This window comes from Grus americana, chromosome 3 (genome assembly GCF_028858705.1).
Source record: "Grus americana isolate bGruAme1 chromosome 3, bGruAme1.mat, whole genome shotgun sequence".
In the NCBI taxonomy this organism is placed as follows: Eukaryota; Metazoa; Chordata; class Aves; order Gruiformes; family Gruidae; genus Grus; species Grus americana.
This window is the reverse complement of record NC_072854.1, coordinates 38331812-38357360: the sequence shown is the minus strand read 5'-3', so window position 1 is coordinate 38357360 and position 25549 is coordinate 38331812. Positions and strand designations below refer to the sequence as shown.

Below are 25549 nucleotides of genomic sequence, written 5' to 3'. Positions count from 1 at the left end.
AATGTCGATGAGAACTTAAGCAGACAAATGGTACCATGGAAAATTAAGACATGCATATGATGACTGTTTAAGCCATTACAGGTCACAATGTAATTTGCATATATTGTCAAGCTATTATTTAAAAAATAAACACCAAAACTTTAAAGAACAGTAAGGTTAGAGTATTTTCCTCCAAAGAAAAGCCTTATTGGTTGTTCCCGCATGGAGTAATGAAAGTTTTGTAACAAGAATTGAACCTGTAGAACCTTTTGTTCACATCTAATTAGAACGTTTTAACATGACTTAGCTAAGCTAAAGTCCTGTAAATGATCAAAGGGTTCAGTCCCCCAGCAAGATAGAGAACTGCTGTTCTGATAGGCTGCAATTGTTTGGCCTAAGTGCTTGGACTCCATGTTCTTGACAAAAAGGGAGTATCAAATTGTTATGAATGGGCTTCTTTTTTGACTACGTATTTTCTTACAGCCATCAGTCATCTGGCTAGTGGTAGGTTTTTGTGTATTAAACCTAATGAATTCCTGTAGTATTTGAGGCCAATATGTATTTTTAACATACGTCATATGTGATAAAGTATTATTCTTTGTAACAAACTTCTAAATCACCCAGCTGAGGTCTACTAGAGGAATAATTTTTATGGGGGAAAGAGTATATCATTATGGGGGGAACAGATACGTTCTATTAATTTATATTCACTGAATATTTCTCTCACTTTACTACTATTTGAATGATCTGGTTAGCTCAATTTCTTCAGTATGGTCTTTAAAATAGTTTTTATAACTTCACTGATAATTCAGCATGCTGAGTATGTTCATCGACACACTAATTTCAACTCAGGAGATCGTACTTTTTTTTACCCTTTCTCATCTGTCAACCAGTTATCAAAACTGATACCAGCCCATGACTGTTATTCTTCTGAAGCAAAAAAAAAAAAAAAAAAAAAAATGATTGCCTCTGCAAACTTGACTGGAAGCATCCAAGGACACTCCTCGTGACCTGCATTATTCTGGATTCATAATTAGCTTTTCCAGAATTAAAAGTCATGAGTCTGTGTTTTTCCTTAGGAGGACATACGATTAGATTGTACTATCAGCGTTTTTTCTCCTTTAGAAAAAATGAACAAATCTTCTGCTCAGAATAAAGCTTTACACAGCACTAACTCCAAATTTTTTGACCATCCTCCTGCACAGACTTTCTGACCTATGCCATGTTGCCTCTCCCATTTCCTTCGGGTTGAAATCTCATACATAAGGCCCATTTCTTAAACCAATTTGTTTTGCTACTTTAAAGGAAAACGTTATCATTTGGCAACTTCCCAACAGCACTGAATGCAAATGGTTTTATTGTTTCTGAGTCATGATCGTGTGGAACCTGTGCTCATACATCAATGTTCTTAAAAAAAACCCAAACCCCAAAGAATTATTAGTTACAGAATTGCCACTCCAAGAAAAATATAATACACTTTCTGGACAGTTCTGGAAACAAAGTGTACTTGATCATTCTTTTCTAATATCATGCTATAGAGATTATCTCTACAAAACCAAAAATTAACTTTATTTGTCCAGCCTCTCAGCTCTGCCACAGCTGCAGACTGCAGGTCCTGAATTCCCAAAGAGGAGAGGCACTTTCTGCTTCATTGCATAATGGGAACCTGTAAACACTTTTTGCCTTACTGTGCTTTTGGCCAAAGTTACGATCATACAAACAATGTACTTGCCACAGTGAAGGAATGTACGTTAATCATCATTCTGAGCAACCAGAAATACTGCCATCCTCTGTATTTCAATATATTGCTATTATGAGAAAAGTATTAAAACACTGGTGTTTTATTTGAAATAAGATAATATCTGTTGTTTTTGTAGTCATCAGCTGAGCGTACTGAAACACAGTCTTTAAATAGCTGCTGTTGGAATGGCCTGTTTTTTATACTGGAACAGCCAAACTTCTACGGCTCAACAGTGAGTCTGCTTTTATTGCTCAGTACCAATTTTCATACAATGGTGCTCAGTGACAAAGCGGAACACGGTAAACCAGTGGTTCTTGAAGGCACAGCTACTGGGGACTTTTCAGTAGCATTCTTCATCTACGTATTATATTGATGACATTTAGATAGGATAATCCATTATAAATTGGAAAACTGAATTGCAAAGCACTATCTAAATACACACTCAGCACACTACCCTGTAGGAAAGTGCTGCCTAATGAGCCATTAATATAATTTCCTATTATAAGCTGCTGGAAAATTGTCTCTCAGTAGTAATTTGACATAGAAAAGTTTGGTAAAGTTGTATGTATTTTTATTTAATATACAATATATAGGCTTTTTTCATTTTTCTATATTTTACATGAATTTCCTTATGTAATGTAGGGGGAAAGATGAGGAAACACTAAACTTTGTCTCATCTTACACATTTTCATTTCCAAGGTGCTTGGCCTAACAATGTAAATATAAAATGCCATCAGTTGAGCAGCTGAAAAATTACTATTGACATAACCATAATGAGATGATAGGAAGAGGATTGTGAAAATGATGGTATTAGCAATATAATTGTATAGGGTGTCAGACAATAAGTAAACACCTCTCAAAAATATGCGGCAATTCAGAACAGAAACTAAGATTAACTACTTGAACCATTCTTCCCATATGTCAAACAGTTTCCCTTTTCACAGCTGTAAGGCACAATATTTCAATGTTAGCATCATCTCTTGCTGTCCAAAATTAGAACCCCTTACACAGTTTCTCTTATTTGTCTGAAAGCTTACCCTCAACACCAAATAAAATCTGAAAAATATTTCCACTTTGATGTTGTTTCAGGAATTCTAGGAACTGGCCAAGATCCATGTGGTAGTCATTCCTCAGGCCATAATCACCATGTGCCTGAAACTGTAGGTCTTCAAAACCATGAAAGAGGCGAAGATTGTCGATGCTTCCCTCCGTTTCTATATTCTCCACATGCTTGCATGAAATATGTTTCCAGTTGGGATACCTAATAACACGCCAGAACTCTTCACAGTTTTCTCTGAGTCCCTCCACACAGATGACACCAGGTTTCCCTGTTAGGCAGAAGCCAGTCAGATTTAAGTTCTTTGCACAGTCAAAAATCTTTTTCCTTAATTCCTGCCTATATATATGATGGCTGTAGATCCACATGCGATGCAATGTTTCTTTAACGACGACTTCTTTCGAAGCACTTTCAGAAGAGATCTTAGTGTTTTCCAGGTAAGTCAGGCTGTTGTCTTTCACCCATTGCACAGCTTCATATATACGCAGTTCACCTGAATCCAAGGAGCTGATGTGAGAAGCAAGACCGGTGTTGAGCTGCAACTGTTGCTGTCTGTGCAGTGCATTTGATCTTGCAAAAAGCTGAGGAGCTACATGAGGATACATATGAGGCAGCACTACCTGCAATTCCACTTTTACCTTGAAAACAGAATACACACACACAAAGAAAATGAATTCTGCAGCTACTGAAAGACATGCTAGACTCTTCTGTCAAAGGCAGATTATGAGGAGATGTATTTAAGATTGCAAGGAAGGTACACAATTACCCTCTAGGGATATTTCTATTGCATGTTCTCAGTATGTGCCCAGTGTTGCTACAGCAATAAACTACCAGTCTGTCAGAGTCAAGGGGCAAGTGGCTTTTGAGAATCTTGTCCCTTACCAAATGCACATCTCATCAATGAACTCAGCCCAGTTGCTGGATCTGTCCCAGGAAAACAAGGCCAAGAGTTAAACAAAACAGTGTTTATGATTGTACATATTGTATATAGAGGCATTATTATTATTATTATTATTATTTTAAGCAAGTATTCACCCTAACAGAGGAAGCTTTCTCAGGATTATAGGGGATAGAAAGATTTACATGCATTTTAGGCCAGGGGAACCTCTAGATTATCTTGCCTGATCTCCTACAAACTGCAGGCTATTGCATTTCTCTCAATTATTCCTACAGTGACTTAAAATAGAGCACCTCAGTTCATTGGAAACTGAACCCTGCCTCTGGTCCAACAGCAAGAGAGGATTCATGTGTCCTCAGTGCTTGAGGCTCTGGTATACCATTAGGGGACTTTCACTACAGTATGCAATCAAATTACTAGTCCTGCTGAGAGAAGTGAGTTGTGAAATGACTAATTATCTTTCCAAGTTCCTTGACAATCTGCCATGGAAAAGAATTCTTCCTGCAGAATCCCTCCCTACGCAGTTCATAAAGCTTCTCTCTGAAGGCCGATGAAGGAGTGCATTTTAGAAATATACCTAAGCCTGTACATGAGTTTCCATATAATCACGAGGCCACCTCGTTACCCAGTAAATTGTTCTAATGGTTAATTATCCTTATTCCTAGAAAATACATTTATTTCTTTGTTGAATTTGTCCATTTTCAATTTCCAGTCATTGCATTATTATGTCAGACCTACACTAATGGTTACATTCTATATGCAAGTATTTACATCACTTAGTTGTCATACGTAACCTTTTCTTCAATTGGATAAACTATTGGAACTCCTTATACTCCGAGTTTGGGGTTTTGTATTGCAGCTCACAGGCTGGTTTTGTTTTAGCATTTGTGTGACTCTTCTTAATAGTATTCCACCATTTGGGGCTATTTTTACATTAGTGGATTTCAAATAGAATCATAGAATCCTAGAATGGTTTGGGTTGGAAGGGACCTCAAAGATCATCTAGTTCCAACCCCCCTGCCATGGGCAGGGACACCCTCCACTAGACCACGTTGCCCAAAGCCCCATCCAACCTGGCCTTAAACACTTCCAGGGATGGGGCCTCCACAACCTCTCTGGGCAACCTGTTCCAGTGCTTCACCACTCTAAAGAATTTCCGATCAATGAATGTCTGTACACGTGGCAAGGGGTGGAAAAGAGAAATAATAGGGCGGTTTTGCTAGAATAAAGTTCAACACATGCATTCCCATGAGGAATGCATTGCCTTTGTAACACAGAACTCTTTGTAAACTAGTAAACCAACAACCCTCATTTAAGTGCAACCCTAGCTAAGCTCTTATGAAGTCTGCGTGTGCCGCTGATGTCGGTTGTCTATTCCTATCAGTGATTCTATTAGCCTTTCTTGCCCAAATCAAGTTAAGATGAGGCTTTGGGCAACATGGTCTAGTGGAGGGTGTCCCTGCATGTAGCAGGTCCCTTCCAACCCAAACCATTCTATGATGATTCTATGATAAGATTCAAATAAATAATTAAAACCATGAAGTTTTTGTTACTTTTGAAACAGCAAACAGAAACTAGAGCGGGGAGTTTCCCCCCTTTTTTTCAGTGCATTGCTTTTAGAGAGTCTGGAGTAAAGAAAACGAGACACATAAACACATCTATGTGGAATTTCTCACCTTGGCCTCCCCTACATCAAGAGCAATTGAATATTCAAGCTGTGGGGGCAGAGCTCCATCAGCGTTTCTCAGGTATCGCTGCACGGCAGGCACAGCATCCTCACCCAGCTTTATTTCACCTTTTTTGGGAAACATTGAAAGGAGCATTTCCACTTCCAGCAGCTGGAGCTCCAGGCATTCTTTTAGCGTGACAGCCATTGCACTGCCCTCCACGCACACCTGGAAGAAAAGGCCTAGAGTGAAACCCCGGGGTTTAACACACAGTGAGGTTCGGCACCACGCCGTGCAACTGAACAAGCCGGCTTCTGGCGGGAAACCCCACTATTTTTTAGGGACAGAATTTGATTAAATGCGGCTAGGTACAAAAAGCCTAGAAGTTAGTGGTTTACACGCGTGCTCCACAGCCAAGCTGGAGAAGAGGCGGCGATGTGGCACCAAGGCCAGCGAGCAGCCGCCGGCAGCGCCAGGCCGCGCATGCGCGCCGGCAGCCTCACCTAGGCCGCAGGGGTTCCAATCGCCACGGCAGAAGACAGCCGCCAGCCAGAGCGGAGGCGATATGGCTCTTCGTGCTGCCGCCGCCGCCGCTGCCACCTCCCCGGTGGAGGCCGCCGAGGTGAGGAAGCAGCGGGCAACCCTAGACCCAGGGTTGCCACCGCCGCCCTCAGCCCGGGGCGCAGCCGTTGAGCCGCCGCTGCGCGAGCCGCGGACGGACAGAAGGGGGCGCGCATGCGCGCTCGGCGGGGCGGGGCCAGGTCGCCGCTTGAGGGAGAGGCGCGGGCAGGTTGGAAAGAGCGGGGGGCATAGGCCGTTCACCCGCTCCGGTTTAAATCCCTATGGTCAAGGCGTGAGACCGAACCTGAGGTTCCCGCCCAAGTTCAGCTCCCTCAGTGCAGCCTCTCCTGAAAGCGCTGCAGCATGGCTGGCGACTGGGCTTGGTGGGCGGGGGGCGGGGCCGGGCCCCGCCCCCCGCCCACCAAGCCCAGTCCCGGCTCTGACTGATGAATGGGCGTGGCCGCGGCGCCACGTGGCGGCTGCGTGCCCTCCCACCGCGCTGTCATTGGGCGGGCGCAGCTTGTGGGCGTGGTCGCGCCGGTTCCGGAAGGGCAGCGCAGCGGTGGGTGGTGAGCGGCCCCGGGTGTCCCGGGTAGCGGTGTTGGGTGGGCCCCGAGGCCTTCAGCCGTGCAGGGAGGCGGTTGCTAGAGTCGTTTCTGCGCTTGTGGTGGCCCTCAACGTCTGTCTGTGCCTCAGGTGCCTGGGGTGGGGTGGGGTGGGGTGGGAACCGTGACGTTGGGGCGGCGGGTCCGTACAGAGCAACTCAGCATAGCCGCGATCCGAGTGAAACATCCAGGCGGTGCTGGTGGGGGTTTCCCTGTGGGCGCAAGGGCTCGAAGAAGGAGGACAGGTTGCTTTTGAAGTGAAAAGTTAATATATGGAGCCGTGGCCGAGTGCGCCGAGTGGCTAATGTTACAGTGAGAAGCGGCCGGCCCTTTGCAGTAACTCTGTTAGGGTCCCCGGATCCAGCCGATTGGGAATCGTGGCTCTCCTCGCCTGAATCACGTCATCCCTTCGTGACATCTGGTCGAGCTCTGTTTATCTAGTGCTGTACCGGGAATATAGAGGCTTCTTCATGGATTGCTCTGCTAGCGGACCCCCTCGCAGTCCCCTCAAGGGATTTGATACAAACTGTTTAAAATATCTGTGGGCTTCAGAATTGAAGTGCAAAATGTGAAACTAATTATAATGACTTTTCTCACCTGTATCTGTGTTACTTTCTTCTGTAGAAATGGATTCTGGAGCCCTTAAAAAATACTCAGCGTTACATCCTAAACCTGCTGGCCTTACTCTTCAGTATGGCACCGCTGGATTTCGCGCCAAGGCCGAACAGCTTGATCACGTCATGTTCCGCATGGGCTTGCTGGCAGTTCTCAGGTCCAAAGCTGTGGTATCTACTATTGGCATCATGGTTACAGCATCTCACAATCCTGAAGTAAGAACAACCTTTTCTTTAAAAAGAAAGTAGATGTGATCAGTCTGGTGGAATCAAAGCTCTTCACGGTGCTGAGAGACCAGATCCTGAAGGCACTTGGACCTGCTTAAAGCATGCGTTTAGCCTGCTCCCTCTAAATATGATCTCCGGCATGTTTGAAGTTACTTTCCCCTGTACACACAAGCGCCGCTTTCTCTCATGTGGAAATGCTGTAATGTAGGAAATCTGTAACATTGGCAAGCTAGGAGTACCCTTGAGAAGAGAGAAACTTTTGAGCAAAATCTGCAAGTTTAAAAAATAAAGAGATGCAGCAATTACAAATCAAGCATTTAGACTTCTGCTGCTGTGGAGCATTCCAGGTTATTAGAATCTCCCCTTATGTCACTTTAATGTCAAATGAATTTCATACCAAAATTATAAGCGGAAAAAAGTCGCTAAGTTAATAGGCTGGTTGCATTACTTTTTGGGGCTTGTTGGAGGTTTAAATAAACAGCTAAGCTATTGCTTCCCAGAAATGCTTCACATTTGAAGAAGCAATATGATTGAACTATGTGTCAGCTGTCTTCAAAGAGATTTTATTAAGTTTCCCACTTTTAGGCTTACTATCTTTTGTTCTTTTTTCTTCTAAGGAAGATAATGGTGTAAAGCTGGTTGATCCTCTTGGAGAAATGCTGCACCCTTCCTGGGAAGAGTATGCCACACAACTAGCAAATGCAGAGGAGCAAGAATTAGAGAAAATAATAACTGAGATCTGCCAAAAAGCAGCAGTGAACCAGCACAAAGATGCTTCAGTTTTTATTGGTAGAGACACCAGGTAATTACAAAATGCTGTATGTGTGTGCTGCTTTTATGGAAGTGCCAACTTTTGTTCATGAGTGCTTTTGAATGTTTAGCCCTCTGCAGCCAGATTGTGCCTTCTTTAATGCCTAATCTGCTACCTTTTCATTTATGATTAGAGCAATAAACACCAGTTTTCCAATGCTGTTCCTATATTAGCTTCCCTGGTAGTTATGAGAATTTCCTAGCACTGTTTCTGAACAGCATGCTTCGTTGTGGGTTGGGTTGGTTGTGTTTTTTTGTGGGTACCGTGTGATGTCCACGTGTGTTCAGCAGTTTACTTGTCTTTGTAATTCTCTGCGGTGGTGGCTTTCAAACTTCTTTATTGGGAGGTGCCTAGAATAGGAAAAGGTATGGATTTGTTGTTGTTGATATTGAATCTAAGTCTACTGGCAGGAGGCTTGTAGAGTCTTCTTCCACATGTGCTTCCTTCCCAAGTCCACACATAAATGTCCTCTGCAAAGGTTATCGGTTGTATTTGTTGTTTTCTAGGCCAAGCAGCGAGAAACTTTCACAGTCAGTGATAGATGGTATCTCTCTTCTGGGTGGTCAGTACCATGGTATGTTAAACTTTTGCAGTTCTAGTCTGATTGCAAGTTTTTATGTAAATGTGACTCTGTTATGTAGACTTAAAGCCATTTCCACTTTTGCTTGTAATGATCTGCTTTCAGCGTAGTTGTATGGCTTTAACACAAGGCGGGGGGAGGTTTCATCTCTTTGTAACAGAACTTGAAAAATTTCATATGGATTTCCTGCACTGCATTAGTCTGTAGAGTAGCAAATACTGTACAACTTCTAAGGAGAAATTGATTTAGTATTCTATTTCTGAATATTGTGCCTTTTATTTTATGCTAGATTATGGTTTGGTGACAACACCACAGCTACATTACATGGTCTGCTGTCGAAACACCCAAGGGCAGTATGGGAAAGCAACACTGGAAGGTTATTACGAAAAACTATCCAAAGCTTTTATGGAACTGATAAAACAGGTGAATTCTGGGTGTTGTCATCTTCATGCAAATGTACAAAATTAATATCTTCTGTTTGTTAGCCCTTTTGGGTCCAAAGTTTTGAATTCAGCATGCCTCTAGGTATGGTTTCGCTAGGTTCTGAGCTCACTTTACCACTTCCTCCCTTGTGCTAAGTCTCCCAGCTCTGGAGAGAGTCAGAGGCATCTGAAGATTGACTGTGCTAATGGAATAGGAGCCCTGAAACTATCAGAAATGGAGCCCTACTTTCCAAAGGAGGTGCTCATTCACCTGTATAATGATGGAACCAAGGAGAAACTCAATCACTTATGCGGTGCAGATTTTGTAAAAGTTCACCAGAAGCCACCTAGAGGTACGTAGTCAGTAATTTTATATCCTTTTACCTCCTCTCCAGATCGGAAAGCACAGGCTTGAGCAATGGCGTGTCATCTTCGGATAAGTTGAGCCCCCTGTTTCTTACTAAGTGACTGCATGAATGGTTCTGCTTGAGCAATGGAAAGAGAATCCTATGGCTGGTTTTGGCACATCCCTAATTTATGTTAGTCTAAATTTTTTGGAGGACTACAGTATGTCTCTGGCTGGCTGAAACGTGTTTGACAATCTGGTCTGACTGTTAGGCTGGTGGAGTCCAAAGGTCAGTCAGGACTGGCTTACATTTATTTACTTCCCTTTGTGTTATCAGGAACATTTACATTGTGGGCTGGGGCTGCAGACACTTTTCCGGGTTCCTGAGGAAAAGCTGGGATAATTAACAGCTTGGTGCCAGCGGACTGACTGATTGACATAAACCAGTGAGGAAATTATTTGATCCAATTTCCTGCAAAGTACGTAAAAGAAAAATCCCTGAAATGAGGGAGCAGGCTACTTTGGATATTAGATTATTTAAGGCTAAACTGGGCTCTCCATTCGACAGCTGCACTCTCATAACATCTGCTAGCCAAATCCGAATACCAAGGTATTCATGCTTTAGCTTGAGGATCTCAAAGACAGAGGGACATATTGTCCTATGTCACTGTAGGCATGCAGGAGAAGGAACAGGCAAGTTTTGGGGTATAATTTCCTGTGCTCTGAAGGACAAGGTGTCAGCAACATGGGCCAGTTTTCCTGTCTGCTTGTGTACTAAAAATGCGTTTCTCCAAAATGGGGTTACAGGATGCAGTGTGTCGTTTGGAGCTCCCTGCTGAGTTCCTGACAGACTCTGAAATCAGCCTAGGGAAGGGCCAGCTGCAGACTTCTGGAGAAATAGACTCTGAGGTTAAGGTGAGGAAGAATCTTGGCCAGCATCTTAGAGAAAAGCAAGATGTAGAATCATGGAATGGTTTGGGTTGGAAGGGACCTTTAAAGGTCATCTAGTCCAACCCCCCTGCAATGAGCAGGGACATCTTCAACTAGATCAGGTTGCTCAGAGCCCCGTCCAACCTGACCTTGAATGTTTCCAGGGATGGGGCATATACCACCTCTCTGGGCAACCTATTCCAGAGAGTGTTTCACCACTCTCATCATAAAAATTATGTTTCCTGTATCTAGTCTGAATCTGCCCTCCTTTAGTTTAAACCCATTACCCCTTGTCCTATCACTACAGGCCCTACTAAAAAGTTTGTCTTCGTCTTTCTTATAAGCCCTCTTTAAGTACTGAAAGGCTGCTATAAGGTCTCCCCAGAGCCTTCTTTTCTCCAGGCTGAACAACCCCAACTCTCTCACCCTGTCCTCATAGGAGAGGTGCTCCAGCCCTCAGATCATCTTCGTGGCCCTCCTCTGGACTCACTCCAACAGCTCCATGTCTTTCCTGTGCTGAGGGCCCCAGAGCTGGACGCAGTACTCCAGGTGGGGTCTCACCAGAGTGGAGTAGAGGGGCAGGATCACCTCCCTTGACCTGCTGGTCACGCCTCTTTTGATGCAGCCCAGAATATGGTTGGCTTTCTGGGCTGTGAGCACACATTGCTGGCTCATGTCCAGCTTTTCATCCACCAGTACTCCCAAGTCTTTCTCCACAGGGCTGCTTTCAGTCCCTTCATCCCCCAGCCTGTACTGATACCAGAGGTTGCCCCAACCCATGTGCAGGACTTTGCACTTGGCCTTGTTGAACCTCGTGAGGTTCACATTGGGCCCACTTCTCAAGCTTGTCCAGTTCCCTCTGGATGGCGTCCCATCCCTCAGGCGTGTCAACCGCACCACTCAGCTTGGTGTCATCTGCAAACTTGCTGAGGGTGCACTTGATCCCACTGTGGCATTGATGAAGATATTAAACAGTACTGGTTCCCATATGGACCCCTGAGGGACACCACTTGCCGCTGATCTCCACCTGGACATTGAGCCAATGACCACTACCCTCTGGATGTGACCATCCAACCAATTCCTTGTCCACCGAACAGTCCACACATCAAATCCATATCTCTCCAATTCAGAAAGAAGGATGTTGTGGGGGATTGTGTCAAAGGCCTTACAGAAGTCCAGATAGACAACATCCATGGGTCTTCCCTTGTCCACTGATGTAGTCACTCCATCATGGAAGGCCACTAGGTTGGTCAAGCAGGACTTGTCCTTGGTGAAGCCACGTCAGCTGTCTCGTATCACCTCCCTGTCCTCCATGTGCCTTAGCATACCATCTAAGACCATGATCTTCCCAGGCACAGAGGCGAGATACTTTAATGTACCCTCATAAAAGAGCAATTCATTTTTGTGTGGCATTGCCATGTCTGGTGGTGACTGCTTCCTATATATTTCTCTATTGGCATTAAGTGTGGAAGGTTTTTGAGGCAGCCACTCCTTATGCATTATATACATTGTTGTATAAATAGAATATCAGGCAAACTAAACATGAGGTATTTTATAGCCAGCAGATCCACTTTGTACAGCTCTGAGAAATCTTGGTGATGGTTGCTTTGGAGTGGGGTTATTTTTTCAATGGTAGGCTTTGTGTGCCATCTCCTGCTGTGACTGCACTCTGGTGATGGCTTTGCTGGCATGAGGGTGCATGCTTGTCTTACATGAGGAAAGCGTGTCTCCTGTGTGAAAGGAAATGAAAGGGAGGTGCAGTTCTGTCAGGTGGGAATACAATAAAATTGAACAGGCCTGAAATACTTCCTGACGAAAAGCATTTCTGATGCAAGGGAAAAAATAGTTAATCCCCAGGTGTCTTGGAGGGTTAGGTATGTAGTAGTGTTATAGCAAGAGTGTACGCTCTGTGGTGGCTGAGGGTGTGTGGGGGGGGTGGTGGGTGTTCTGCTGCTGCAAGGTTTTTAACCTTCTGCCAGAACTGAGATTCAGCACTTACTTCCAAAATTCAGAGATGTGACTGCACACAGTAGTTCTGGGACTGATTTTCATGCACATCTGGGGAGAAGGTGAAGCATAATAAATGTTTAGAGAACCTGCATTTTTGATATTAGTATTTATATTTTTGATCTAAATATGCGCTTTTCAGATGCCATTCAATACAGCTTCCCTGTTGCAAGTCTCCTGATAAAAGCAGTGTCTGTTTTGGAGCATCAGTTTGATGTGAGTCTGCACGGAGCTAATTTCCGCATGAGATCCACACTGGGACTAATTTAAACATTTTGTATCTTTTTGTCTATCTCTAACTTGCATTTATAACTCTGTGTGCACTAGGGCTAGACATGAAGCCCAATGAGAGATGCTGCTCATTTGATGGCGATGCAGATAGAATTGTTTATTACTATAAGGACGCAACTGGCCATTTTCACCTAATTGATGGAGATAAAATAGCAACTTTAATTAGTATCTTCCTTAAAGAACTTCTTGCCAAGGTAACTGTAATGAATGAAATGAATGTTGACACTTTAATTTGGCAAAGCGTAAAATATTCTGAAGAAGCTATGTTAGTCTGGATGTACATGGTGTCTCTATCTACCTGAAGTGAATCCAGTTTAAAATGAGATCAGTTCTGTACCTCCTTGGTATGGCGAAATGTTCCTTTTGCAAGGGTGTGACTTCCACACTCCAAATAAAAGTCTGAGCACTGACATTTTAACTTGGAAGCTTTTCTTCGTGAGAGAGAAGTTTTCCAATTTCCGTGTACAAAGTATTGATATTCCATTCTCTTTGTTTCGGTATCTTTCATGAATTTTTCATTAATTTTGGGTTCAGTCCTTTACTTAGCATTTCTGTGAAGCTTTATGAGGGTGGGGCATTCCATTTGCATGAGAACTTGGTTGCGGCAGTCACGGAGTTTGTATGTCATCGTTCCAAAACCACTATCTGCTGCATAGCATCCTGTTCTCATAGGAGATACAGAGAAAGAGCTTTTCTTTTTTCAGAAGTCCTCTTTGACTTGGTGTCTATGACACTAAACCTAGACGAGCTGTCCTGGTTTTGTTTTCTTAGAGTCCAGCTCATTCCTTACTCTGTGGCAGAGAAGCTGGCCAGCAAGGAGAACTTGTGGTGGCCACCAGCCTTTGCTTGCTTTGCACTGGCAGCCTTGACTTTACTGCTTGTGTATATGGCTTCATGTAACTGTGTGTCTGGCCAGTGCACTGAGCTTGCTGAATTTGAAAAAGGGGTTTGGAAAGCCTAAGTAGCTTGGAGACCTGTGTCAAGCCAGCCACAAAAAAATATGATCTACAAAAACTTGAATAAAATTAATGTTGTCTTAAACATATAGAAGTTGTCTGTGAGCTGGTGCCTCCCTCTGATGCCCAGGAGTTTTAAGTGTCTGTAGGAGAACATATGTTTAATAATTCTGATTATCCTTCCATTTATCCTACTCCTCTGGCTGTGTGCCTGTCGGACAGTAAAGCACTTTGCTTCTTGGATTGCTCAGGTTGGACAGACCTTAAAGATGGCAGTGGTCCAAACAGCATATGCCAATGGGAGTTCGACACGCTACCTTGAGGAAACACTGAAGGTATTCTCCTTTTTTTTTCCTGGTAGTTTTCTGCAAATTTTGTTTACTGCAAGTTTGTTTACTTTTAAAATAAATGCTGCAGAAATATGATCTCTAGGAAAACTTAAACTAGGCTAAAATAAATGACTCTTTCAAACCTACAGTAGTGAATAAATTCTTGGTGGTAAAGTAGATGCAAGAAAGCAAAGCTGAAAAAGTTCTAGTCAGCTTTTACTAGTTTAAAAAAAAGCTTGGCAAAAGCTGAACAAAATCCCTTATTACTTCTGGAACAAGTTGAGGAATTTATGGCTTTGCAACGAAGTGAGTTGCAGTAATGGCTCCTTGATACTTTGACACTGGTTGTTTAATTTTCTGCAACAGGCTAAACACTCTTCACTAGGGAAATTGCACTGCGGTATTATTTCAGTCTGGATAGAGATCTGGTGTGTTCCCTGAAACCATAAAATGAATTGGGGTTTTTTGTGGTTTGGGTTTTTGTTTGTAGTTGGATTTTTTTGGGGGTGGTTGTTTTTTTGGGTTCTGTGGTTTGATTTTTTTGGGTTTTTTTTGTTTGGTTTTTTTTTTTTTAATCAGCCTTTATTTCCATGTGAAGAAGTTAAATCATCTTTTTAATCAGGGCTGCAGAAATAGTGCGCAATTCTAGCTCCGGGGGAGGCAGCAGCTGCCAAACACAGGCTTGTTTGTAACAGCCTACCCAGCTTGGTGCTCAGTGCCAGTCACTTCGCCTGCAGTTCCCGTCCTCTTCTGAGGAGAACCTGTAACAACACTGTTCACATTCTCTGCGTATCCTTGGGTTGCAGGTACCTGTGCACTGTGTCAAAACAGGAGTGAAACACTTGCACCACAAGGCCCAGGAGTTTGATGTTGGTGTTTATTTTGAGGCAAACGGACATGGTACTGTAAGTATGAGTGTGTAATGCATAAGATCAGCCAATATGTACAAAATTTAGTTGGATTAGCTTGAGAAAGAGGTCTTTTCAATCACTGCTTACATTTATAAACAAGACTTTTCTCTCCTTGTTTGAGAACAGACTTGCTTCCCCCTTCTGTCTTAATCATAGCATTGTCACCAACTTCTCTGTTTTATGTGGGGATGGGAATTCATGGTAGCAAACATTAATGATGATCATTTGGGCTTACACGGTAAAAGTTTTTTCCTCGTTGCTGCACGTAGCCTAGTTTGTCATGTGGGCTGATCTTGCCAAGCTCTCTTTTTTTTTTATTCTAGGTATTATTTAGTAAAGCTGCTGAAACTAAAATAAGACAACTGGCAAAAGAGGAGAAAGATGATGAAAAAAGAGAAGCTGCGAAGGTGCTTGAAAATATGATTGACCTGATTAATCAGGTAAAAACGGAGAGAAATCCCTGGAGTGACAGTGTGGGGCTAAGCCTGTTTGCGAGTCCCTGTCAGGCTGCTGCTAGGGACCACTGGGCAGGAAGGAGGGTGCTATGGTAGAAGGGGCCAAGAAGAAAAGGGCAGGAACAGTCTTGAAACATCACCTTGAAAGGGGTGATGCTTTGTTACAAATGGGTGCCCAATGCTTTTATCTGGTGCAGCCTTCTGGGTTCTGGACCCAGAGAGGGAGGAGATATCACCAGGTCCCATGCTAAGGTGTTCATGATTCAATAGCACATAATCCTGTATCTGATGTTTTTGCGTAACTTCTGCGGCACGGGAGGATGGGGATGTTCCAGTGCCCATGGCTGCGCAGCCCTGGGACTTCCTGTCTCAGCACAGATGTTACTCATCCGGGGCAGTGCCAAATCGTACTTCACAGGCAGCTTTAAGCATCCTGACCCCAGGAGAAGGGTGAGGTGCCAGTCCTCCTCGGGAGAGGTGAGGGCTGTCACCAGCCCTGGGCAGAGCTGCGTAGGAGTACGCCTGCTGGTTTCCTTACCCCAGGGTCAGCCTGGTAAGGAGGAAAGGAAAACCCAGCTACCCAGATGAGGCAAGTCAGCCTGGCTGCATTTTCACTCTCTTCAGGTGGAGCTTACTGATGAAATCATGCCTTTGTTTCTTCACTGTTGACTTCTCCAATACTTATTTCCTTCCTGTTAACAGACAGTTGGTGATGCTATCTCAGACATGTTGGTTATTGAAGCGATCCTGGCTTTGAAAGGTCTGACTGTGCAACAGTGGGATGCTGTCTACACTGACCTTCCGAATCGGCTGCTCAAAGTTGAGGTGCGTTACATGCTGCGCTGGCTCAGCTGGTGGCAGTCTCTTGGGTCCCCACTGTGAGCAGCTCTTGCCTGCACATATTTAGGTAAGCTTTATTTTAGAGCTGAAACAGCCCACTGAAGAGCAGAAGTAGGCCAAGGAAACCATGAAACAACCAGAAGAGGGACCAGTATGTCACTTGGACTAAAATGAAAATCTCACTTATACAAATGATGAAATAATAGCCAACTATGTTAAATGGAAAAACCTGACTAAAACTGTTCACATTTTAACTTGAATTTCTTTAACTTTCAAATTAGAAAAATCCTGTTTCTCTAAGGCCCCTGGCTGTGGGGTAGCTGGATTTTTCTTGCTGTGCCACTCTGTATAACTAGACTATTCAAGCTCTTAATTCTATATCTTCTCCAATATTCAGACAAAGACGCACAGGGTCCCACATGGTAGCATGCTATTAGACACAGTAAGGGAGCTCTGAGCTCTAAATTAACCAGAGGAGAGATCCCAAAGTGTTTGAGTTAAGCAGGGAGCTCCCACACTGAGTGCTCCTTCAGGCAGCACAACACATCAAAACCTGAAGTTCCGTCTTACCCATGACCTTTATCATTCTCCTCTCATCATACAGCTCCAGCATGCAAATAAAGTGGCTGTTTCTGATGCTGCAGGTAAATAAAGTGGCTGTTTCTGATGCTGCAGGTTGCAGACAGGCGAGTTATTGACACAACAGATGCGGAACGGCATGCGCTTACTCCTCCGGGACTACAGGAGAAAATTGATGCGCTTGTAAAGAAGTACAAGTTGTCACGAGCATTTGTCCGTCCATCAGGAACAGAAGATGTAGTCAGAATATATGCTGAAGCAGACACACAGGTCAGAACTTAAACAACTTCATATATGAAGTGGATTTGTTTATGTTAAACAATCTTCTGCTTAGCATTGGGTGATGGAGGGAGAGGTATGCTTACATACTCTTCATTATAACACACTTAAGTGCTAAAGTCAGAAAAAAAACCCCTTAGTGATCACAAAAAGTCTCTTTAGATTTTCTTTTGTTTATAAAAAGTGATGTTTAACCTTCTCAATGTTAAAGGCAGATTTGACATAGATGATTTTGAAAAGAAAATCAGCCTTCTGAGAACTCAGGGTTAAGACGAAAGTTACGAAGGGGCTAGCCTGTAACTGCATGGTTTTGTAAGAGGCAAACTAACAGCAGCCAAAGTTTATCTTTTTTAAGAATTAGTCCACACATGAACTTAGAGGTGCTCCTGCGCACTTCCTCCCGCCAGCATGGCCACAGTGGCAGAAGATGCCTTGGGGTGACAGAGCAATATAGGGAGCACACCACTTGCAAGAAAATGCTTGCCTTAGTGTCGACTATTTGCTGTAACCTTCTCATGCTGACACCACTATAACGAACTTTTAAAACATTCTACAGGAGAACGCGGATACCCTCGCCCATGAAGTAAGCCTGGCTGTTTACCACCTCGCTGGTGGAAAAGGAACACCACCCCAGCCTATATAACGAATGATACAGCTGCAGTTAAAGTTCTTAATTTGACTTATTTTTTTAATATCACTTTCTTTACCAGTTGCTAGTGTGGACACTACCGAACCCTTCCCAAGAATAGCAAGGATTAATCAGAACTGAGCAGAATATTATTCTTTAGCCCTGCTAGCAACTTACCTCTTAATGAGATAGTCTTGCTGCTGAATACTACCCCCCCTTCGAGTTTGTCTAACTTCTGAAGCTGAAGTGACTTAGAGATGACTCACTTCTTGACAGTCAGTGGCCTGGTCACATCCAGAAAGAATTCTGTCCCCCACCCAGCTTATTTTACAGGTTATTGCCCCGTTGTTCCTGAAGTCCAACTCCCACACTCTCAGCGCAACTTGGAGTAGTGGCGTTTGACTCAAGCTCTGCTGTGACTGTGCATGTGGTAGCTGTGGAAACATAATTCCCCACCTTCCCACAGCAACCGAATCATCTGTGGGCAAACAGTCTAAGGCAGAGGCTGGCTTGGTCTTGAAACCTCAGTTCAAGGGGGAAAGGCTATAATGGAGTATTTGCAAATAATAACGTATGATTGCAATAGCATCGTCATTAGATAACTTTTATGAAATTAAAGTATTGCTTAGAAAGCAGTTTGCAGAAATCATATTTATAATCACTTTTAAGAGGGAAGGGACAGAGACAAGTTTGTCTTCTGTAGCCCTTACTACTCCTCATCAGTGTGAAAGGGCTAGGCCAACAGGATGTAATGTTTTAAGTACACAAGTATCCTCATCCACATATTTTGGTTCAGAGTATCTACCTATGACAAATGTCTTTTTCATTGGAGTCTTGTGTTAACTCCTGGCATGATGGCATTTTCCAGATTGCTAAATAAGCACAAGTTTCTATGGATTAAAAAAAAAAGATAAAAATAAACTAGAAACAAATTGAAAAAATGTGCACCTTGTATTTTTTTAGGGTTTTTTTTTAAAGACAGAACTCAAGACAACAAAACATGTACTGTAAATAGTAGGCACCATAATCAATATGAGCCACCAATATTTAAACTTGATTCAGGCCACATCCAGAACTTTTCTCTTATTTACAAATATTTAACTTAAATACAACATGAAGTATTTCATTACATACAAAGTAAGAAAAGAATACTATACAACTGGGAAAGATACAGTATTTCATTTAAATAGTTACATTACATATAAGCTGAATAGTAACTGTTTGGTTCATGTTTTTATGACACCTTCAAGAAAATCCTTCTCAACCATTTCTTCTATCTTTTGTCTTGCTTTGCTGGAGAAGGTCTTGAGGTTCTCCATTTTTATGTCCTTACTTGGAAAGCAGTTGGGGTAAAGGACAGGGCTCCCTGAGTGTCCAACGCATCTGCTTGTCACTTTGCTGTTAAAAACTTGGCTGAGTACGTTGAAGAAAGGCAAAAGCTGCTCAATGCTGCGAACAGTGTAGATGGTTAAAAGCAAGTGACCTGGTTCCCAACTTAGTGTTTTCCCTGAGCTGTCCTCCTCTGGGTTCTTCTGTAAATACAGAAAAAACACAGGTAAAAATAAGACCAATGCCAAATAAATTATCTTTCCATATTTCAAAAATATTTGTCCTATCAATGGAATACACACATGCTGGAGTGCAGCTTCCCAGGCAGATCTCCTGCTCCTCCCCACGCAGCAGCTGTGGCTGGGCACATACAGGCTGGCAGCCAGTCGGCTGACGCTACTGGGAAAGCTGTGGTGGGTGTTCAAGTCCACCCCCACAGCGCGGGGCTGCCCCAAAGCAAGGCAACGCCCTGCCCCAGCACCCGCCGCGCTGCCCTGCGGAGCTGCTCCTGGCGCAGCATCCCGCTGGCTGACGGAAACGGCCCAAGCTGGTGACAGCCAGTAGTGCAGCTGCTTCCCGAAGCAGGCCAGTCTCTGGTAACACTGGCATTTCACCCTACTGCCAGCATTGGTGACAATAAACCCCAGAGGAAGTTAAAAGAGAAAAAAAAGCATTTTCACTCTGCAGCTGGAGTTCAGAATTTTCAGGAAGAGCAAAAGCAGCGCTGTTTTTAGGATCAAAAATAACACATGTGGAGGCTCTGAGCATACACTTGAAGTTGTCCTCAAAGTGAAACAGTTCAATCGCTCACCGCGAGTTCTCAGAAGACCTCAGATACACACATCTCATGTCATGGGGGTACTTTCAAGGGAGAGAATTTCAGGAACCCCACCAGTGAAGGCAGCAGTCACACTCCTGATGCTCACAGGCATCTAAACTAAATAATACTAAAATACCTGAGCACCAACATCCAGCTGCTTATATGGTACTCGCCATGCATTTCCTTTCCTTCTGATCGGCCCCTGACCAGCGCCTCCCTCCCACTGCTGAGGCAGGGGTCCGAGACCCCGCAGGCTGCGCAGCTCCTGAAGAGCGGGCTTTGGAACAAAAGTGAATGAAGGGGAAAGAACAGCAGTGGGAGCAGAGCTTAAGGGAAGGATTACTGATCCCAGAGCCCTTGAGCAAACAGATTTTCTTCAAGAGACGATACTTTAGCAAATACAGTTTTTGCCCTTTAAATGAAACAGCTGTCTTTTGCAGTTCCGTTTGACAAAAACCAATTAGGTTAAAATTAAATATGAACATATTTAGTAATTTAATCTGGTGGTGTGGTGCTGTGTCACAGGAGATTACTATTTAGCTCTACAAGTCTGAAGAAAAGACCAATGAACAAAGGGAAGACTGCATTCCAACACAGAAAGAGTTGTTGATGCCTCCTACTTTTAATGACGTTACTAGTTTTTAAAGTTTCTCTTTTAAAAATTTCACATTGGATTCACAGAAGAGAGGCTTTTCAGTACTGGTTCTCTACCATGCTTAGTATTACCCAGCAGTGAGCACGGACTACCTCCAGCACGCAGCAAGTGTCAGTGTTACACAGCAGTCAACCAAATACTAACTCTCTCTCTGAGCAATGAAATACAATCAGTCCAAGCCATTTCCTCACGGCAGTATCTTCGCAAACACCACTAATCCCTCAGATACATAAAACAACAGTTAATTTGACAGAGACTGGATTAGGGATTGTGTGTTTCATGCCTGCCGTTTGGCAAAAATTACTTTATTATTTCATTTTACAATGATTTGATATCATAATTCTTAGAACTAACTTTTTGTAACCTATTTCATATAGGAAACCAACTTAAAAATAATTTTATAAGTTATTTATAAAAATAAGGGCCTCTGTGATTCTTCCACTTCAAAAATTTCCCAACTTCGTCCTCTAACAAGACTGATCTCTCAGTTCTTACTGAAAGCTAAACACTGCCCAGGGCCTTGAGGTGATGGAATTATTATGGCAAGCTTGTTTCACAACTCAAGCATCAAAGGCCACCCTCACCTGATGCTTGGCCATCTCCAATCCCTCCAAAACCACCGTCTTAAAGTCCTCCTGTTTGTCCTGTGGAAGGAAAGAGGAGAACTTTCAGCCTGCATTTCATATAGCAAAATAATACTTTGCCATGAAGGCTGTGCAGTTGCTTGGTTGGGTGCTGTGCTTCAGCTAGAAAAATCACCTGCCCCAAAGAGTCTGTGGGCCAGAAACAGCAGACTCTGGGGCTAGCGTAGCCAAGACGCTATTAGACAGTAACAGCACTGCCAGTTTGTTCTTCCGTTTATTGCCAGGAGTGCTGAAGGAGGTTTTTAAGCTGTGTCCTTCAGACAAGGGAGCCTGAGCAGCACCGTACTACATGAATCTGAGCATTAGTCAGAGTGCCCTTAAGGAAAATTAAGATCCACTGGAACATTTTGCTCAGAAACAGTTATTTTCTAAGAAAAACCCGCAGCTATATGCAACAGTATTCTCCTCTGCACAAAGAAGAAATGGCCTGGAAGTCAGTATTCATTGCCTCATGTTTATCCCATCCTGATACCCCTAGCTATGGTTCAGTGTGCAACTGCTGCTGCCGTGACTAGGGGGTTCCAGAAATTCCAGGAAGTTTTCTATATTTTTGAAGCATATTGTGGGACTCCTGACTTCAGGCATCCATCTCAAAATACAGTACTTACCAGCATGTATATTTTGTACATCAGATGTAATTTAAAATTCATGCAGAGAGATTCTTTGGAGTGCGACAACTTTCTAACAGGTATAGCACACTGCATTGAACATCAGGGTTAGAGGCTGTGCCTGATTAGCAGTCAGTTAAAACTAATTATTCCTTTATACATGTGAGAAGAGAAATTTAGTCTCATCTTCATGGTTCAAAAACAATAAAATGAAGAATGCAGGTGTGCTTCAGATACTTGTTTTATGCCCTATAGTTGTGAGCCTTGCTTGAAGAGTTCAGATCTGTCTGCGACTAAGTTATCCCTAAATTTTAGGTAGCCACTTGTATGTCAGCAGTAGTTTCTTAAATGCAGTAGCTACAGGAAGCTGCCAGTGTTCCAGCCCTGACAATAGCATCTACTTGGAGGGAAACCCAAGAATGAAACTTCAGAGCTTTCTCCCATATGGCTTCGAGCTTCCTCCCTGTTTCCCTGGCCCACCCAGCACCCTTCCCCAGCGAAGTGCCTGCCCAGGAGGGCTCTGTCCTCACAGCACGAGCAGCAAAGTATCTGACAGCCATATGAGGACAGGCTGAGAGAGTTGGGGTTGTTCAGCCTGGAGAAGAGAAGGCTCCAGGGAGATCTAATTGCGGCTTACCAGTTTCTGAAGGGAGCCTACAGGAAAGATGGTGAGGGACTGTTTATCAGGGAGTGTAGTGACAGGACAAGGGGTCATGGGTTTAAGCTGAAGGAGGGTCAATTTAGATTAGATGTTAGAAAGAAATTCTTCCCTGTGAGGGTGGTGAGGCACTGGAACAGGTTGCTCAGAGAGGTTGTGGATGCCCCATCCCTGGAAGTGTTTAAGACCAGGTTGGATGGGGCTTTGGGCAACCTGGTCTAGTGGAGGGTGTCCCTGCCCATGGCAGGGGGGTTGGAACTAGATGATCTTTGAGGTCCCCTCCAACCTGAACCATTCTATGATTCTATGACTTTCTTACTCCCTGGCAGCAGAAGGGAGCTCCCTGGGACAGGCTTGGCCAGCTCCCATTAGCTTTGTTAGCAGATCAGACCTCCACCCCACCCACACCAGGGTTTTAATGTACCTCATGCACCAACAGAATGACAACCCTAGTTCTGCTCCCACTCTACAAACTGTGCAGCCAAGATTTCTCCAGAAGTGTTTCTATTGCTGTCTGCCTTCTTCCATTCATCCTAACTGTTTCGGGGAAGAAACTCGACCCTTCCTGGTGCTGTACAGTCTCAAAATCCTTAGTTATACTAGTATCTACATATATGACTGGCTATCAAAGTGATTTTCTGTTAAAATATATTAGGTACTGAAGCATATTTTACTTTTTACTCATATAATACAAATAATACTTTTAATTGGAAACTCCAAAGTCACTGACCATAGTCTTTTTTTTTTGACCACAGCAGGTTTGTTGGGTTTTTTTGTTAGTTTGTTTTGATTTAGTTTTTGTGGGTTTTTTTGTTTTGTGTACCTACATGTGGTTTTTGCCTGATGCTGACTTGAGATTACTCCAGCAGGAATCTCCCACACCAGATAACTCTTTTCCATTCTTCATTATTAAAAAAAAAATAAAAAATATCCAAAACCAAACAGTGCTGTAAGTTACTGTACACGGAAGTTTTCAATGAAAAGCAGAACTAGAAGAAAGTGACATACCTTTGCTTTTTTTCGCAGCAGTTTTGCTAGACGCACCACATATGGTTTGAATTCCCTCTGATGTGTACCCTGTCTTCGTACTTCCAAGCCTGAATCATCTGATGCTTCTGGAATAAAAGCCCAACGATACCTGTCAGGAGATAACACAAGCAGACATTATCCTTAGTGAACATGCAGGCTTTTCTGTTAGATCTAAAAATAGAGTGCATGAGGAAATCTGGTTAAGTAAAGAAAGAGGAGGGTAAAAAAACCAAAACAACAACAAAACCCAAGCCACACAAAAAACATCAGTCTTTGACAAGAAAGAATAGGAAAGGCACATTCTGAAAAGCAGGAGGTAACATGGCTGAGAATGTAGCATTGTCTTTTTCCTTTAGAGCTTCTTAAAGGATTCAAGGATGCCAAGAGCAAGATAAAGCTGAGAAGCTAAAAACATTAGTAGTCACATCTTCATTGTGTGCCAGAGAACTGAAACCAATTCTGAATTATAACATAAGTTACTTAAAACATTTTGCTGCACATTTGCAATGCTTACTGTAACACAGAGAATGTTCTCAATATACCATGTTTATAACAGAAACTCACTTATTTTACCTATTCATAGGCCAACCTTCCTGCACTGCGAAGACAGGCTACTTGCATTATAAAGAAAAATCAAAGCTTCTGTCCTTAAAACTTCAATCCAAGGCTCCATGAGAACACCATAAAAGACAGTGTGATTCAGCACGACTACTGTCTTTCCAGAAACGCACAGTAATGACCTACATAAAACTAGGTTGGCTAATGATGGGGATTAGGACAGCTTGGAGAATTATGAGGCAAATCCCAAATAATAAAATAAATGAAGGAACTTTGAAAATAAGTTTTAGATTTAGACATACTACAGGGCACAAACAGACATAGTGTGTGTGAATCCTTCCATGCTCTAGCCCACACGAGCATCTTTTATATAACAGGATAATTAGAGGTGACCAAATGTCTGCAGAGCTGTGCCAGGGCAGCAGCTCTCACATGGTCACCACTGCCCAGACTAAAGGAAGAGACGAGGTACTTTTGTCCTTGGTGGCCTCTCGTTTCTAGAGTCTCCAGCAAATGCCAGTTGTTTTGCATTCATTTTTTTCCCCAACGGAACAGGATTGCAGATGCACTGAGGAAGCAGTTTGCACTCACACTACTGACCAAGAAAAACCCATTGGGTCCCCTTCACAAGCAACATCTTCCAGACAGATCACGCAGGAGTACTTTAAGTGAGTCATGCTGAGACAACATACAGTCGGTCTGATCTCATGCATTAGTCACTGGGACGTGTGGGTGTATTTTGAGTTCTTAGACATTACTGCAATTAAATACTTTAGAAATAAAATACTTGAATAAATCACTATTACTGATTAGCTTACAAGAGTGGAGAATCTCTTGCCATAGGCTAAATCAAACCAGCTTGAACTCATTTGGTGTGTAGCATCATATGCTCTGGGGACCACTCTGACACTGGGAGGGAAGGAACTGTGGGCTGACCCAGGTGAAGGCCACAAAAGGAAAGGAAATAGGAAAACAAAAATTCTTATACACTAGAATTTTACCAAGAGGCATGGACAAACATCCAAAAATTTGCATGACAATATCTTCTACTCACATCTGAAACTGAGGCAGGTTTTCAGATGGTAAAGCTAGGGCCAAGTCCAGAAATTTGCAAGCAGACAAGTACAGGTTCAACCACCTCTGGCTATTGTAGGATGTGGAGAAACCATTGCCACCTGTGTACGTCGTCTCCAGCCCAGCAACAGATGGGCCAGAAGTTCTGAAATAAATTATAGCAGGCAGGTGAGTCACAACAGCCTTCTGCCACTATGGGAATATCATCTTTTTTATTTGCCTTTAGAAAGACACAACTCTTATTTATCAACTTAATCCTGAATCCATAAATCAAACCAGAACATTGCAAGTTTATGCTATGGGTGGAGTTTTGTATTTTTATATAAACTGTTTTTATAGATATATAAAAAAGATTAAAAAGTGAAGAACAAGACTTGGGCATGTAACTCCTGTTCTTTTGAGAAATCTGCCTCTACCGCTAGCATTGACTGAAATTGGATCATACTGTGCAGAAGGTGGA

At 43.1% G+C, this 25549-nt stretch overlaps 3 protein-coding genes across 17 annotated transcripts in view; 1 reads left to right on the top strand and 2 right to left on the bottom strand.

Annotated features, from left to right (window-relative positions):
- Positions 1 to 39: 39 nt before the first annotated feature.
- Positions 40 to 6086, bottom strand: RWDD2A (RWD domain containing 2A). Of its 2 annotated transcripts, none has more exons than XM_054821921.1 (3): positions 5852 to 6086; positions 5352 to 5558; positions 40 to 3415 (listed from the first exon to the last, which is right to left on the bottom strand). In XM_054821921.1, exons 1-3 carry the CDS (start codon positions 6077 to 6079, stop codon positions 2738 to 2740), a joined length of 1113 nt encoding a protein of 370 aa, XP_054677896.1. In that variant the 5' UTR covers positions 6080 to 6086; the 3' UTR covers positions 40 to 2737. The 2 variants fall into 2 exon arrangements, with proteins under 2 accessions (XP_054677896.1, XP_054677895.1); XM_054821920.1 differs by having other exon boundaries at positions 5352 to 5570; positions 5846 to 6071.
- Positions 5850 to 25074, top strand: PGM3 (phosphoglucomutase 3). Of its 6 annotated transcripts, none has more exons than XM_054821914.1 (13): positions 5850 to 5964; positions 7133 to 7338; positions 7968 to 8152; positions 8668 to 8735; positions 9031 to 9164; positions 9321 to 9516; positions 12774 to 12931; positions 13945 to 14028; positions 14829 to 14927; positions 15257 to 15373; positions 16091 to 16213; positions 16904 to 17077; positions 17643 to 18655. In XM_054821914.1, the coding sequence occupies exons 2-13, from the start codon at positions 7135 to 7137 to the stop codon at positions 17727 to 17729; spliced, it is 1629 nt and encodes a 542-aa protein (XP_054677889.1). In that variant the 5' UTR covers positions 5850 to 5964; positions 7133 to 7134; the 3' UTR covers positions 17730 to 18655. The 6 variants fall into 6 exon arrangements, with proteins under 6 accessions (XP_054677889.1, XP_054677886.1, XP_054677892.1 ...); XM_054821911.1 differs by lacking the exon at positions 5850 to 5964 and adding an exon at positions 6434 to 6465; XM_054821917.1 differs by lacking the exons at positions 5850 to 5964; positions 17643 to 18655 and adding exons at positions 6434 to 6465; positions 16833 to 16872.
- DOP1A (DOP1 leucine zipper like protein A) overlaps positions 18647 to 25549 on the bottom strand; it is a 68552-nt gene continuing 61649 nt past the window's right edge. For 7 of the 9 annotated variants that reach the window (XM_054821902.1, XM_054821907.1, XM_054821906.1 and 4 more), the window contains 4 exons: positions 25070 to 25234; positions 23437 to 23566; positions 21103 to 21162; positions 18647 to 19246 (listed from right to left, as the gene is read on the bottom strand). In XM_054821902.1, the coding sequence (XP_054677877.1) occupies positions 18941 to 19246; positions 21103 to 21162; positions 23437 to 23566; positions 25070 to 25234 (661 nt within the window). In that variant the 3' untranslated portion in view covers positions 18647 to 18940. The remainder of the gene's footprint in view (positions 19247 to 21102; positions 21163 to 23436; positions 23567 to 25069; positions 25235 to 25549) is intronic. The other 2 variants (XM_054821908.1, XM_054821909.1) reach the window with 1 other exon arrangement.